The sequence below is a fragment of the Aethalodelphis obliquidens genome, unplaced genomic scaffold (assembly GCF_003676395.1).
Source record: "Aethalodelphis obliquidens isolate GAN/ISIS:26980383/991018 unplaced genomic scaffold, ASM367639v1 scaffold2, whole genome shotgun sequence".
Classification (NCBI taxonomy): domain Eukaryota; kingdom Metazoa; phylum Chordata; class Mammalia; order Artiodactyla; family Delphinidae; genus Aethalodelphis; species Aethalodelphis obliquidens.
Window position 1 is genome coordinate 57,668,065 of NW_020837946.1, and position 14,803 is coordinate 57,682,867.

At 37.2% G+C, this 14,803-nt stretch overlaps 1 protein-coding gene across 5 annotated transcripts in view; it reads left to right on the top strand.

Moving 5' to 3' along the window:
- CHN1 (chimerin 1) overlaps positions 1-14,803 on the top strand; it is a 177,062-nt gene that overhangs the window by 117,682 nt on the left and 44,577 nt on the right. For all 5 annotated transcript variants that reach the window (XM_027127799.1, XM_027127789.1, XM_027127821.1 and 2 more), the window contains one exon: positions 7,893-7,970. In XM_027127799.1, the coding sequence (XP_026983600.1) occupies positions 7,893-7,970 (78 nt within the window). The remainder of the gene's footprint in view (positions 1-7,892; positions 7,971-14,803) is intronic.

A 14,803-nucleotide genomic window follows, 5' to 3' on the forward strand; every position in this document is an offset into this window, starting at 1 on the left:
GATTTAAAGTCTCTAATTGTTGATATAGTGTTAGAGCTTCTTTAATCTCATCTCCTCTATTGTTACAGAACAGTAAGTGTTTCTTTAAGTCGTGCAAGTAATAGGTATCAAAATTTTGGGTAAAACAAAAACCAAAAGGTAATGACATATTTCCCTAATTAGCCCTCAACTTCACTTAGGGGGGAAAATTGAGAAAAAGTTCCTGTGGGGGCCAGTTTCAGCTTTTCATTCGGAAGAGCTGAGAAAGAATGTTATGATCATGATCATACAACCATCACTGCGAATGGCCAAATACTGGAGTGTGTTAGACTAGAATACTTTACTCTTATTATGTAATTTTATATATAATTACATGTATATATTAACTTGTTAGATGATTCAGGGCAGGAAAACATCTGCCATTTATTTTATTTTATCTTCCCAAAGCACTTATTATATAAATTGTTATCAGTACACCAGGGCTACAATCTAGTATCCATTAAGAACTTGTAAATGAAAAAATAAGACTGTGTCCTATGAGTTAACTTTAAGATCACCACCTGAGATATTTGGACAGAGATATGCAAAATCATCATAAAGAGACACCTGGAAAAAGGAGACTCAAAGAGCTCAGAGCTGCTTATGCCCATCTAAGCACTGACTGAAAATGAAGGTGCCTCTCACTAAATGGGCACGGAGCATTCTAGTCCTGTGGCAGGGCCATCCTAATTGTAGAGGACTCAAAGGATATCTTAATTCTATGCGTTAAATATTCAGTTCATCTAACACACTCCACTTGTCTGATTCCATTCTCATCTGCTTCCTAATTATTTTTTGTTTCCAGTGTAGATATGCTGCCCCAAAAAGGGCATGTTGGTCACCCACTTTATGGTAATTATATCTCATATCTTAGTGTAAACTAGACAGCCATCATTCTGCTTTTACTTGTCAGTTTCATGAGCTTGGTATTATAATGTCATTCTCTCCCCTTGAGAAATAGACATGATCTCCTTGCTGACAAATTAAGTTTCTGAGCCTGCAAAACTGAGTACCACACAAAAGCCTGTAGTAAATTAGCCAGAGCTACCTTGAAGGGACTCACTCCTAGCCAAGCTGGCCTCTCCTACTTAGACACACTCACATCTTCACATCCCTATGTGCTAAATGAGTGTGAACCTTCCTTGTTTGTTTTGAATTTCTGTTAAAAATATAAAGAAGACCATGGAGTTCATTTAGTCCAGCTGGGACTTACAAAAAGTTCAGTGACTTCGTTGGTATCTGTCAGAACCAGGCTTGGTAACTGGGCTGTGTGCCACTCTGCCCCCTCCTCTCTGGGTCTGATGTGCATAACACTTCCTCAAACTGTTGCTCGGAGAAGTTGATCGTTTCTTTTGTTTCTTGAAAGGGTAAGGAATGCGGGGCTGTGCTTTTTTGTTCGCATTGTGTTTTCAAATGTTTTCTGTTTATAGTTATTGCATGTAAGTCAGGGAACATGTTAGAGTGTACAGAGTTTGGTAGCGTGAGTGTTAATATAGAGTAATTTAAATTTATTATACACTGAAGTGAATGCATTGATGTGCCTTATTGTTACCTGTTTAGAGAGACGTTACGTTAAGGCTAGGGCAGCTATGTAATGAAGACTGAGTTAGGAATTATGATGTGACTGATGCCAGGAGCATAAAAATTTAGAGCCCTGGCCGGATTTAAGAGTTTCCTTTGCAACATAAAAAGTTATTTATCCCAATGTTAACTTAAGGAATTTATAGAGTTCTGTATAGAAATCTCTAATGTTTGACTTAAAATGCATTTGAAAATTTTGAGGAGGTGATTAATCTGGAAGATGCTATAAATTAAATATAAGCAGTACTAAATTGGCTAGTGATCAGAGAGGTATTAGAATATAAATGATCCAGAAACTTATTCAAATGATAGCCTTTCAAAATTGCATGTTAACTATAGGTAATATGAGGGGCAGGAGAGTCTAGAGGAAAGACACAGAATTTGAAGTCACGTAGACCTGGGTTCAGCTCCTATTCTCACCACGTATTAGTTAGGTGACCTTAATCTCTCTGAGCTTTTGTTTCTTTATCTATAAAGTGACACTGGCCCTATTGTTTTAACAACTAAACTACATCATACATGTATAGCATTTACTAGTATAGTGCCATGTAGTTGTCAGTTAATAAATGTAAACTGACATATTGTTGTTAAGTACCTTGAATATATTCTACTTTTGGCTCTAATGGTGAGAAACTAGGTTACAAATGATAATTCAGGGGACAAATGTATGAATAATCTGTGTATCTAGAGTGAGCTGAATTTGCTTGGATCTACAAATTTTGATAGTGGAAGAGCTGGGTTTATATCTCAATTTTAGCATTTTATAGAAATTGCAGGATTTGCTAAACCTGAACCAGTGACTCAGATCACCCAGTAGTAAGTAAATCCAGCTACTCTTCTTCTCCCGGAGCCTCAGGGCCATGCCAGCTATAACAATCCTTTATGGTGCTTTTTGGATGGAATGTTGATTTAGCTTAGTTAACTGGGGCATTGAGATCATGAGTCTGTGATGTCATCATGATGGTACAAAGGAGGTGGCTGTTTGCCTGAGGTCCCTCCAGTTAGAGAACACTCTTACTATTAGTGTGTCCTGACATTCAATAATTGGAGATTTATTCTTTTGACTTAAGTCTTGGTCCCATATTAAAAACCAGTTATTCATAGAGAAGGAAGTGTAATCAGTCATTTGCACCTTAGTGTAAGTGAGTAGATAAGACCCTTCCCTGTAAGCAGGGTTTGAGGCAGGAAGGAGGAGAGGACAGGGATTACTCAGAGTTTGAGCCCAGGGGTTTAGGTTACCAGGACAGGGGAAGCTAAAAATTGCAGAACGGTGATGCCTATGGTGTGTCCCTAAACCACCTAGTTACAATTTGACCTGAAGCTCACATTGCTTAGGACAGTGGCCTTGGGCCTTTAATGTGTATCACTGTCACATGTTATACTAACGCTGATCTTGGAAAGATGGGGTCTTGGAAGGGAAGGAGGGGAAACTTCTATTTATTGATTACTTTCTGTGCTGGGAATAATGCAAAATACTTATTTAATTCTTAATAATTCTGTAATGTAAGTACTTCTAATCCATTTTACACATAAGGAGACACACAAATTAGTAGCTTGACCAAGGACACACCACAGCCAATAGGATGTGATTTTAGATTTTGTCTGGCCCTGGTGCCCATGATCCTGTTGTGCTACACATGGTGAAAATGAGAGGCTAACTCAGCACAAATCCAGTATTATTACTAGACAGACAACAGGGTAGTAGGGTCAGTGGTGGAAACTTCTTTATTCGAACAGCAGCAAATGCATTCCTTTCCAAGGTCACCTATTTCCCCCTTCTTTTCCTTATTCCTCACACGACACCCCTCCCCCCCCCATCATTTTCCCGGTCCTCTTCTCTGTACTACAGATGGTATGGATGAAGGTGGAAACAGAGAGCGTTGTGGAATCTGCTCCTTCCCCATCTCTTTTTCCAGGCCAGTTAACCCTCATCCAGGCAAACAATACAGAAGTGATACCTGTATGGAGGATGGCAAGAGTCAGGTCCAAGACAGGCCAAAGATTCCCAGTCAGAATAAAAAGCTAAATACTGCTGGTGTTTCTAGCTAGAATGACCTCGTGGGACATGTACCCTGCCAGTTCAGACCCCCACCCACTGAAGCCGTTTTCTTCTCCTTTATAGAACCAGAACACAAGGGGGCTCTATCTGTAACACCTCGGGTTTATCTCCTACTCTCATTACAAGGTAGCAGAAAGAGCTGCCAGGCTTTGGGGACAAAAGACAGGGATTCAGACCACAGAATTTCCACTTCCTGACTGGGACCTTGAGCAGTTCATTCTGTGAGTGTTTCTTCGTCTATAAAATGTCCATTATACAACACATCTCAGGATATATGACCAAGAAATAGAACAACGATATGAAGTATTGCACATTGTTTCTGGTTTCCTATGCTGATAATCTTTCCTTTTCACCCTGTCCCAACCCTGCTCCCTCAGCTAACATTAGGTGTCATTCTAGGCCTTTTAAAAGATAGGATCTGAACTAGAATTGGGGGAATTTGGTAGAGACCATAATATAAAGGGAAGGGCAGGCATTTCTAGGCATGTGTGTATGTGTAAACCAAAAGCAGATTAGTCTACTAGCTCCTTGGACAGGAGCCTATGTCTTATACTACACAGCGTGACCTGCAGCTATACAGCGCCCTGTAATAATATCATTTATTGAGTGCCCACTGTCTTTTCCTCTTTTACATATCATCCCCTCTAAACTGCCCAGTAGTAACCTATAAGCGTTATTGTCCGTAGTATGTAAATGAGGTAATAACCAAGGCAACAAACAAATCTCCCAAGGTCAGGATTCAGATTTCAGTGTCTGTGATTTCAAATCTCACTTTTTATTATAACACACTGCCCCCCAATAAAAATAGCTGCCTTCATTTGGTTTTATTTTTATTTATTGAACCTTTATTGGTACAAGCTACTGTGTTAGATTCAGGCTTTATACTAAGATGTATAAGACCCAATTCTATATAAACAGCTACACAGGCAACTGTGATATGAGGTAGAAGGTGATACATCTCATAATCAATGAACAAGTGAAGGACTCCGATGTTCACAGGTGGATGAGGTCACGTCTAATTGCCGCAAATGGTCAAAGGCATCATGAAGGAGGGCGTGTCTGAATGGAGCCTGAGGGCTGCATTTCCTACTGCAGGTTCTGCGTGGTAAACTTGAGATCTAGATATCTTAGTGCCTGTTACTTTTTCTTACCATCCATTGTTACTCATTGCTTACTGTGTCTTACTATCTATTGCTACTCTTCAATATGAAAGAAGATAACTAGAGAAACCACCTTGAATAGAATCAGACTACCCTCAGACTGCATGGTTTCCTCTCATTTTCTCATCTGAGTGGATATAGCATAGTGTTTAAGAGCCTAACTCCTATCCACCACCTAATGTAACAGCTGTACAATTTTGGGAAGTTAACTTCTGTAGGCCTCAGTTCTTCCAGCTGTAAAATGAGGATAGTATATGCCTCACAGACATTTTTCTGTGGAATTAACGGGATTCTGTATGTGAAGTGATTAGCTGGGTGCTTAGAGCATAAGTGCCTAATAATCAATGAACGATAGGCATAATTAATAGATGCTGTATCTATCTAAGTAGATAGATATGGCCAGAAAAAATATAAGGAAGTGTGGTATACATTTGTCTGGAATGTCAGAACTTTGATACTGGTTCTGAATTCGAGAGTTAGCAGTTCTGACTTGAGAGCTCCTCAAAATTAATGCAGAAATGCAGCTGCAGTTATGGAAGGCGTAATAGTGACCAAACCCCCAGCCACCTGAGGGGAGCTAAGAAGTTTTTCATCCTAAACCATTGTTTCCTGTCTCCTTAGTGCCCTAGATTGTTGCCCAAGTTGTAATTATTCCAGTATTTCTTGCTTAGGTAGAAAAATTACTCAGGAAAGACAGTATGACTCTGCAGAGTCTGCAGTAGACCTGGCCTCTCAGTGACAAAATGTTCACTTTTACTCAGCCATGAATTTTCTGGATAAATCTACCATGAATATTTTTATGCTTTGGTTGAATTTTAGTTACTACAGCTGAAGGACTGGGGTGATCTCTAATAAAGGACCTTGATCAGAAATACTCAGGGAAAAAAAGTTAGTTGGGTTACATGGGTGATTGTTTTCTTTAACTTAGTCACTTTAACATTCAGTGTTAAATGTTGTGGAGAAAAAAATTACTGTTAAATTTGCCTTCAGAATCTGTTTTTTTCTGGGCCCACTGAGAATCAGATAAACTTCACTTTAGGTTGTATGTGACTAAAGAGTTGGCTGGCCTTTATATTTTTAGTCATCATGTGACAAACTAAGTCTAAGCTGAAGAGTAATTTAGGTTAGGCAAGGAAAGTTCTTTCCATCCTATTTCTTCTTGGGAAAAAAAATTTTTTTTGTCTCATACTAATCACTTTAGGATATAAATTTGTGGAAATGAAACATCTGTAGATGTATATATTAACTTTTGCCTTCTATTTTCTTAGAAATGTTTTTAAAAGAATAAACCGTTTTAAAAGTTGGAACTATATACTCAAAATATTTGGGGGTGTTTAGAAAATCAGTCATTCAGTATCATCAATATCTAGCATGGTTTAAGGACCACTTCATGCCCTGATTAAATGAGAATCTGCATTGGGCCCATAACCCCTGTAGATTATGAAATCTGAGATAAAATCTTTGCAATTATCTACGCAAATAGACTGAATTCATTTCAATATAGAGTTTTAGATTCTTTAAATACAGTGTAACCTTAGAATCATAAGGGGTTAAACTTAATTACTGTAGCATGAGGAAACAGATGGGAGGTGTTTAAGGAACCAATATGAGAAAACTTAAGCTTATATAGCACCTTAGTAAAAAAGTATTGTATAGGTATTGCTCTTAAATGAAGCTGGATTTGAGTCTCTTGCCCTGCACCCGCCTTTCTACATCAGCAAACAAACACCTAAGGTCCAACAAGCACAGTTACACTACATCTGGGACCTGTGAACATGAGGAATTATTCCCAACCGGCTTGCACTGTGACCTGGCTTGAAGCTCTTTGAATGAAGAATGTTGAGACTAAGAATGAAAATAGTGGTTGGACCTATTTAAGCATAGATCCACAACAAAACTACTCACGGTAGGAAGTCAGAACTGACCACCCCAGGGTGTTGGCAGCATTATGTACATGCTTCTTGCTCTCCATGAAAATAGAATGATAACTAGTTAAACTCCTTTTCTTTTTCATCAAAATACTTACCAGCTTTTGCTCATCTTTAATAAAATGGGGTTTTAGTTAACTAACCTCAGTCCATATGCACAGAGGTAGATTATAGATCAGCCTTCTGGCAGTGGTGCACTCTTTTCAAAGCATTCTTTTTAAAACCTACTGTTGTATGTGTTAATTTTCCTTTACTTTTAATAGGTTAAAAAAAAAATCCATTTTGTAATGATGCATGACTCATTCAGTGTTCATTGTCTTCCCACTAATATTTTTTTTTTTTGCCTTGAGCCAGCAAGAAAATCTTACATGAGAGGAGGGAGAAACAGACAGTGAGTTGAGGAATACAGTACTTAAATACTGTTGCTTGATTTTCATTGGTTATCTCCTTTCTTAACGGTGACCAGTCTAATCCAGACTTCCTTGTCAAATCCCTCCCCTCCCCCATCCTCTGCCAGGGGCTTCACAGGGTGTCAGTTGCTAGAAACTGACTGCAGGCAGTATGTAGGCATCTTTCATTTAGAATGGACATTAATATATTGACTAGAAAAAAAAGCTTTTAGAAATGTGTCATTTGTCAAAATTGCATGGCTTTTTAAAAAGGATAGAGAAATGCTGAATGTTTTGTATGTTAGCATCGACTCTATTTCTGTTCAGACTCTTAAGTTTTCAGAAGCTTAAATATAGAGCCCTTTAAAAAAAAAAAAGGAAGAAAGAAGAATTTTTCTGGTTAGTCGACCTCTTTTTAAGAAGTGCTTCATCATCCTCCTCCACCTCTCCGTGATGTTTCTCTGCAGCTCTCTGTAGGGTAGGGTTCTGTGCTGGCTGGCAGAATGCTCATTTGTTAGCTGAATAGAGTTCATCGACAGACATAGATCAATATAGGTTTTCTTTATTTCCTGTGAATTCCAAAATGCCATCCAAAGAGTCTTGGTCGGGTAGGAAAACTAATAGAGCTACAGTTCACAAATCAAAACAAGAGGGCCGTCAGCAAGATTTATTGATAGCAGCCTTGGGAATGAAACTGGGTTCTCAAAAGTCGTCTGTGACAATCTGGCAACCTCTGAAACTCTTTGCTTATTCGCAGTTGACATCACTTGTTAGAAGAGCAACTCTGAAAGAAAACGAGCAAATTCCAAAATATGAAAAGGTTCACAATTTCAAGGTAAGAATATTTATTTTTAACCTTTTGTTATAAGAAAGGAAATGCACATTTCTTGAAATATACAATATTGAAGTGTGTCTTTTTAAAACTAGGACGACTGGACTAAAATGTTCTTGCTATTCAGGGAATGAAGATGTTTTAAGCAAGATTTTTTTTAAGGAATAGCTTAATAAAGGTGATAGAATCCAACCCCATTTTCTCTGATGCTGATTTAGTATTCTGTTTGATCAGTGTATACTGAGTGGTAAAAGTCTTGACTGATATTTAAAAGATCTCATCTAATAATGATTTGGGTGTTATATATTTATTTGTGATGCAAATATGTCTAACTACCTTCGTGGGATATTTTGTGAGAGGATTAGATCTTATCTCCTTCCGTTTCTGGTAAAAAGCTTTGGCTATAAGAGGCATGTGCTGTTGCCTCTGGATTGAGCAGATGGTGTGCATTTCCCATAGTTTCTGTCTTTTCTCCTCTGCTAATGAATTGACCATGATGAAAGGAGGATGGCTACCATGGGACCGTTATGCTGCTGACACTAGCAGCTTCTCTTCACTTTTTGAGTATTTTCTTTCACTCTGTGTGTGTGTGTGTGTGTGTGTGTGTGTGTGTGTGTGTGTGTGTGTGTGTGTGTGTAGTTCTTAATTATTGTGTTACTGTGTTTTACCAACTATATTTTTCATCAAGATGTGTGTGTGTGTGTTGATTCAAGCTGTGTGTAGATCTTTCCTGTATTTAGTAGCATGATATAAGACCTTGAAGTTCAGTCCTTTGCAACCTAATTCAGAGAACATACAATGTGAGGTTGTGCGTAAGGAGATCCAGTTACACTTCATGGGTAGATGCACTAGCATTTCTATAGTAACTTCCCAATAGTTATACAACTTTATGATGAAGTTCCTGAGACATGAATATTGTTAATGTAGACAAAATGGCATTAGTTTTGATGTTAGCGGGTATCTGTTTTCAAAAGATGATAAAGCTGGAAACCCTGATCTTCCTTTTATTAATTTATTCAACATTTATTCAGCAGATAGAATGCACCAGGCTCTGTAGTAAGACATTTCATTCCAAATTTGCAATTTATCCTGATTTTTAACACTAGCATTAATTTTACAAAGGTGCTAAATACCCAGCCCCCAATATGCTCTGCTTTTTCCATAGTGAAAAAGATTTTTATGAACTTCCGATTATTTGAGGATAAAGGATACATTCCAAAATGTATGGGCTGTGTAAAGATTGCTAATATTTCCAGGTAAACCAAATAGAGTTTTCTTTTCCCTCTCTAAACATATTATTAAAGACTTGATCTTTCAACCAGTATCTTTGATGTAAAATGAAATTGAGACCATTCAGTGTGTGCATCCAGTCTCAACCACCTCTTCCATTTATGGACCTAAACAGTCCATGCGGTACTAGTCCTCAGTGTCTTCTTGCATGATATACAACCTGGTCTAACAGGATTTTTATCAGGAAAATGGCCCCAAATACATCCTTTTGCAAATATCAAGTTATGTGCATGTTCGGACTCAAAAATAGCCATTTAGGTTCCTAAGCAGGAAACTGCAAACTTTTTAGAAATGGCTGAGATTTTAAAATATATCCCTCTGGTATGTTAAGCAGGAACAGATTGACCTATTAGGGATGCCATTTTAGTGCTAAGTTCATTGTACATGCTTTCTGTCAATATTGATAAAAAGCAAAGGGTAGAGCTGTTCAAGGATTTGCATAAACAAACACATTCTCTAATTTTTTTTGGTTGTGTCTTCCAGTAATTTCTCAATTTTAATTTAACACATGGCTTTCATGAGCAAATTTTGTATAACCACAAAGTACTGACTATGGGACCAATTGTGACTCATAGCTTGGTACCCACGCTGTTTTAAAGATACTTTTTTTTTTTTTTAAAGAGGCGTGTGAAACAGTAGAAGCCTGCTTCCTTCTCTGGAGCTAAGATATTAAAACGAGCTTGGGCTCACTGTTTAAAAAAAAGTAAAATATTTATGCTCAGGAAGAGCTCATGTTGGACAGTGAATTGCATTACATTTTTTTTAGAGTTGCTAATAAGGTCAAAAGTCTTTGACTCTCAAAACGATTTGACTCTTTCCATTGAAATTACTCTTTGTTTCTTAAAAACTGTTTCTGTGGGGTGGCATTATAAAAAAGAGAAGGAGGGGTCATACTTGACTTCCGGGCACATCCCTAAAAGAATTCAGACTCTGTGGCAGGAGCAGTGCTTTCCCACACAAATGCTCACTTAGAAGGTCACTGCCTGTGATATGTAAGTATGTCCAGTTCAGAGATTTATTGTAGGAAAAATCTGGAGCATTTACAAAATGATAATTGTTCACGTGGCCTTGCCATTGACTATTTTCTATGTTGGTGAAAGTGTACTCTGCCTAACCACCAACCCACTCACCAAACTCATTTCAATGTGGTTTTCTTTTTTGCCTCTTGAGCTGCCTTGTTATATAACGTTGCTCTGTGGTGTCGAACAGCTGTCAAGTCTCATTTCAGAAGGTGAAACCATGAGTGTCATATACCTTTGGTGAAAGCATTCACCAAGGTGAAATCCAAAAAAAATCAACTGGGCCTAACTCCAGACTCCAGGCAGGTGTTTGTTTTTTGTTGTTTTTGTTTGTTTTTAATAGAAGGAGGAAAAAAACCCAGGAAGTCTTCCCATTTTGCTGTGTTATATAACACAGTCTTTTTTTTCCCCCCTCTTGTTACTTACAAGGATTTGATAAAGCATCTATCACAAGAAAGATAGTTGTTTCTCTCAGGGAGGTCATCATTTTAAAAATAAATGTACCACATCCTTTAAAAATGATTACCCTGTAAGTTGTCAATGTAACTTAGAGTAAAAGTAATTTTAACTGTCTCCTGGATCAACCTCTCATTTTAAGAACTGCCCCATCCTAACACAACAGGGAGAGTGAGCACACAAGTGCTAATTTCTTAAACCAACTTAAAAACTAAACCAACTTAAAAACTAAGCAAAATAAGACAACCTCTGCCATTAAAAGTCAGACACAGGCACCCCACCAACAGTGATTGCATCCTACATCTGAGGCTCTCCAGATAGGATGATAACTAAGAACCAGCCCTTGCCCTGAGGAACTTGCTTGCTATTTGTATGACCTTGGGCAGACTGCTTCATCTCTCTGAACCTCTGGTTCTGCATCAGAAAAACTGAATTCCTGGTATGTGTAGGTACTTGGTACCCACTGTTCTTGTTATTACAAATTATTGTAATTGATAACAATTATTATCTTGTTATTACAAATTACCCCTAAGTGGATTTCTGAATCCATGTCAAGACTGTTTCTTGCCCAGTAGCAGAGAGCATGATGCAGTTGAGAACCCTGGCGTGATTGTGGTGCTAAAGAAAGCTCTTGCTTCTTTCTTAGCTCCCAGGCACAGTTAGATGTTATGTAAGAGCAGTGCATTTTCACGCACCACAGAATACAGTGAAATCCTCTGTATTTCTTTTACTCCCTTCAGATTATTCAGTGTTCCATTTGGTATGTTTAATTCAAACAGCTCTATAAAACAAAATCAAGATTACATATAATATAATAATAATAGAAACCTGGCCACTTAGGCAAATTAAATAAGTAAAAGACATGAATTATAGACACTTTATTTTTTTAATTTTTATTTTATATTGGAGTATAGTTGATTAACAACAATGTTGTATTAGTTTCAGGTGTACAGCAAAGTGATTCAGTTATATTGCATACGTATATTTTACATGTATCTATTCTTTTTCAAATTCTTTTCCCGTTTAAGTTATTACAGAGTATTCAGCAGAGTTCCCTGTGCTATACAGTCGGTCCTTGTTGGTTATCTGTTTTAAATACAGCAGTGTACATGTCAATCCCAAACTGCCAATCTGTCCCTCCCCAACACCCCACACCCGTAAACATAAGTTCATTCTCTAAGTCTGTGAGTCTGTTTCTGTCTTGTAAATAAGTTCATCTGATCCTTTTTTTTAGATTCCACATATAAATATCATATGATATTTGTCTTTTTCTGTCTGACTTACTTCACTTAGTATGATAATCTCCAGGTCCATCCATGCTGCTACAAATGGCATTATTTCATTCTTTTTAATGGCTGAGTAATATTCCATTGTATATATGTACCACATCTTCTTTATCCATTCATTTGTTGATGGACATTTAGGTTGCTTCCATGTCTTGGCTATTGTAAACAGTGCTGCAATGAGCATTGGGGTGCATGTATCCTGTCAAACCACGTTTTTCTCCAGATATATGCCCAGGAGTGGGATTGTAGGATTATATGGTAGTTCTATTTTTAGTTTTTTAAGGAACCTCCATACTGGCCTCCATAGTGGCTATACCAATGTAAATTGCCACCAACAGTGTAGGAGGGTTCCCTTTTCTCCACACCCTCTCCAGCACTTATTGTTGGTAGACTTTTTGATGATGGCCGTTCTGAATGGTGTGAGGTGATATCTCATTGTAGTTTTGATTTGCATTTCTCTAATAATTAGTGATGTTGAGCATCTCTTCATGTGTCTCTTGGCCATCTGTATGTCTTCACTGGAGAAAGGTCTATTTAGGTCTTCTCATTTTTTTGATTGGGTTGTTTGTTTTTTTGATATTGAGCCATATGAGCTGTTTTTAAATTTTGGAGATTAATCCCTTGTCAGTCACATCATTTGCAAATATTTTCTCCCATTCTGTAGGTTCTCTTTTTGTTTTGTTTATGGTTTCCTTTACTGTGCAAAAGCTTTTGAGTTTAATTAGGTCCCATTTGTTTATTTTTGTTTTTATTTCCATTACTCTATAAGACAGATCAAAAAAGATATTGCTGCGATTTATGTCAGAAACTGTTCTGCCTGTATTTTCCTCTAAGCGTTTTATAGTATCTGGTCTTAAATTTATGTCTTTAATCCATTTTGAGTTTATTTTTGTGTATGTGTATGGTGTTGAAGAATGTTCTAATTTCATTTTCTTACATGTAGCTGTCCAGTTTTCCCAGCACCATTTATTGAAGAGACTGTCTTTTCTCCATTGTATAATATTGCCTCCTTTGTTGGAGATTAATTAACCATAGGTGCATGGGTTTATGTCTGGGCTTTCTGTCCTGTTCCATTGAGCTATATTTCTATTTTTGTGCCAGTACCATACTCTTTTGATGACTGTAGCTTTGTAGTATAGTCTGAAGTCAGGGAGCCTGATTCCTCCAGCTCTGTTTTTCTTTCTCAAGATTGCTTTGGCTATTCGGGGTCTTTTGTGTTTCCATACAAATTAAAAACTTTTTTGTTCTAGTTCTGTAAAAAATGCCATTGGTAATTTGATAGGGATTGCACTGAATCTGTAGATTGCCTTGGGTAATATACTTACTTTGATCATGTTGATTCTTCCATTCCAAGAACATGGTATATCTTTCCATCTGTTTGCGTCATCTTCAGTTTCTTTCATCAACATCTTACAGTTTTTGGAGTTACAGATCTTTTGCCTCTCTAGGTAGATTTATACCTTGATATTCTTTTTGATGCGATGGTAAATGGGATTGTTTATTTCTCTTTTTGATCTTTCGTTGTTAGTGCATAGAAGTGCAACAGATTTCTGTGTATTTATTTTGTATCCTGCAACTTTAGTGAATTCATTGATGAGCCTAAGTAGCTTTCTAGTAGCATCTTTAGGATTTTCTATGTATAGTATCATGTCGTCTGCAAACAGTGACAGTTTTACTTCTTTTACAATTTGGATTCCCTTTCTTTTTCTTCTCTGATTGCTGTGGCTAGGACTTCCAAAACTATGTTGAATAAAAGTTGTGAGAGTGGACATCCTTGTTTTGTTCCTGATCTTAGAGGAAATGCTTTCAGTTTTTCACCATTGAGAATGATGTTAACTGTAGGTTTGTCATATATGGCCTTTATTATGTTGAGGTATGTTCCCTCTCTGCCCATTTTCTGGAGAGTTTTTATCACAAATGTGTGTTGAATTTTGTCAAAAGCTATTTCTGCATCTATTGAGGTGATCATACGGTTTTTATTCTGCAGTTTGTTGATGTGGTGTATCACACTGATTGATTTGCAGATATTGAAAATCCTTGCATCCCTGGGATAAATCCCACTTGATCATGGTGTATGATCCTTCTAATGTGTTGTTGGTTTCAGTTTGCTAGTATTTTGTTGAGGATTTTTATGTCTATCCTCATCAGTTAGTGGCCTGTAATTTTCTTTTTTTGTGGTATCTTTGTCTGGTTTTGGTATCAGGGTGATGGTGGCCTCATATCATAGAATGAGTTTGTGACTATTCCTTCCTCTGCAATTTTTTGGGAAGAGTTTGAGAAGGATAGGTGTTAACTGTTCTCTAAATGTTTGATAGAATTCACCTGTGAAGCTATCTGGTCCTGAACTTTTGTTTTTTGGGAGTTTTTAAATCACGGTTTCAATTTCAGTACTTGCAATTAGTCTGTTCATATTTTCTATTTCTTCCTGGCTCAGTCTTGGGAGATTGTACCTTTCTGAGAATTTGTTCATTTCTTCCAGGTTGTCCATTTTATTGGCATATAGTTGCTTGAAGTAGTCTCTTATGACTCTTTTTATTTCTGTGGTGTCTGTTGTAACTCCTCCTTTTGCATTTCTAATTGTATTGATTTGATCCCTATCCCTTTTTTTCTTGATGAGTCTGGCTAAAGGTTTATCAATTTTATCTTTTCAAAGAACCAAAGGAGTTTCATTTATCTTTTCTGTTGTTTTTTTCATTTCTATTTCGTTTATTTATGATTTCCTTTCTTCTGCTAACTTTAGGTTTTGTTTGTTCTTCTTTGTCTGGTTGCTTTAGGTATAAGGTTA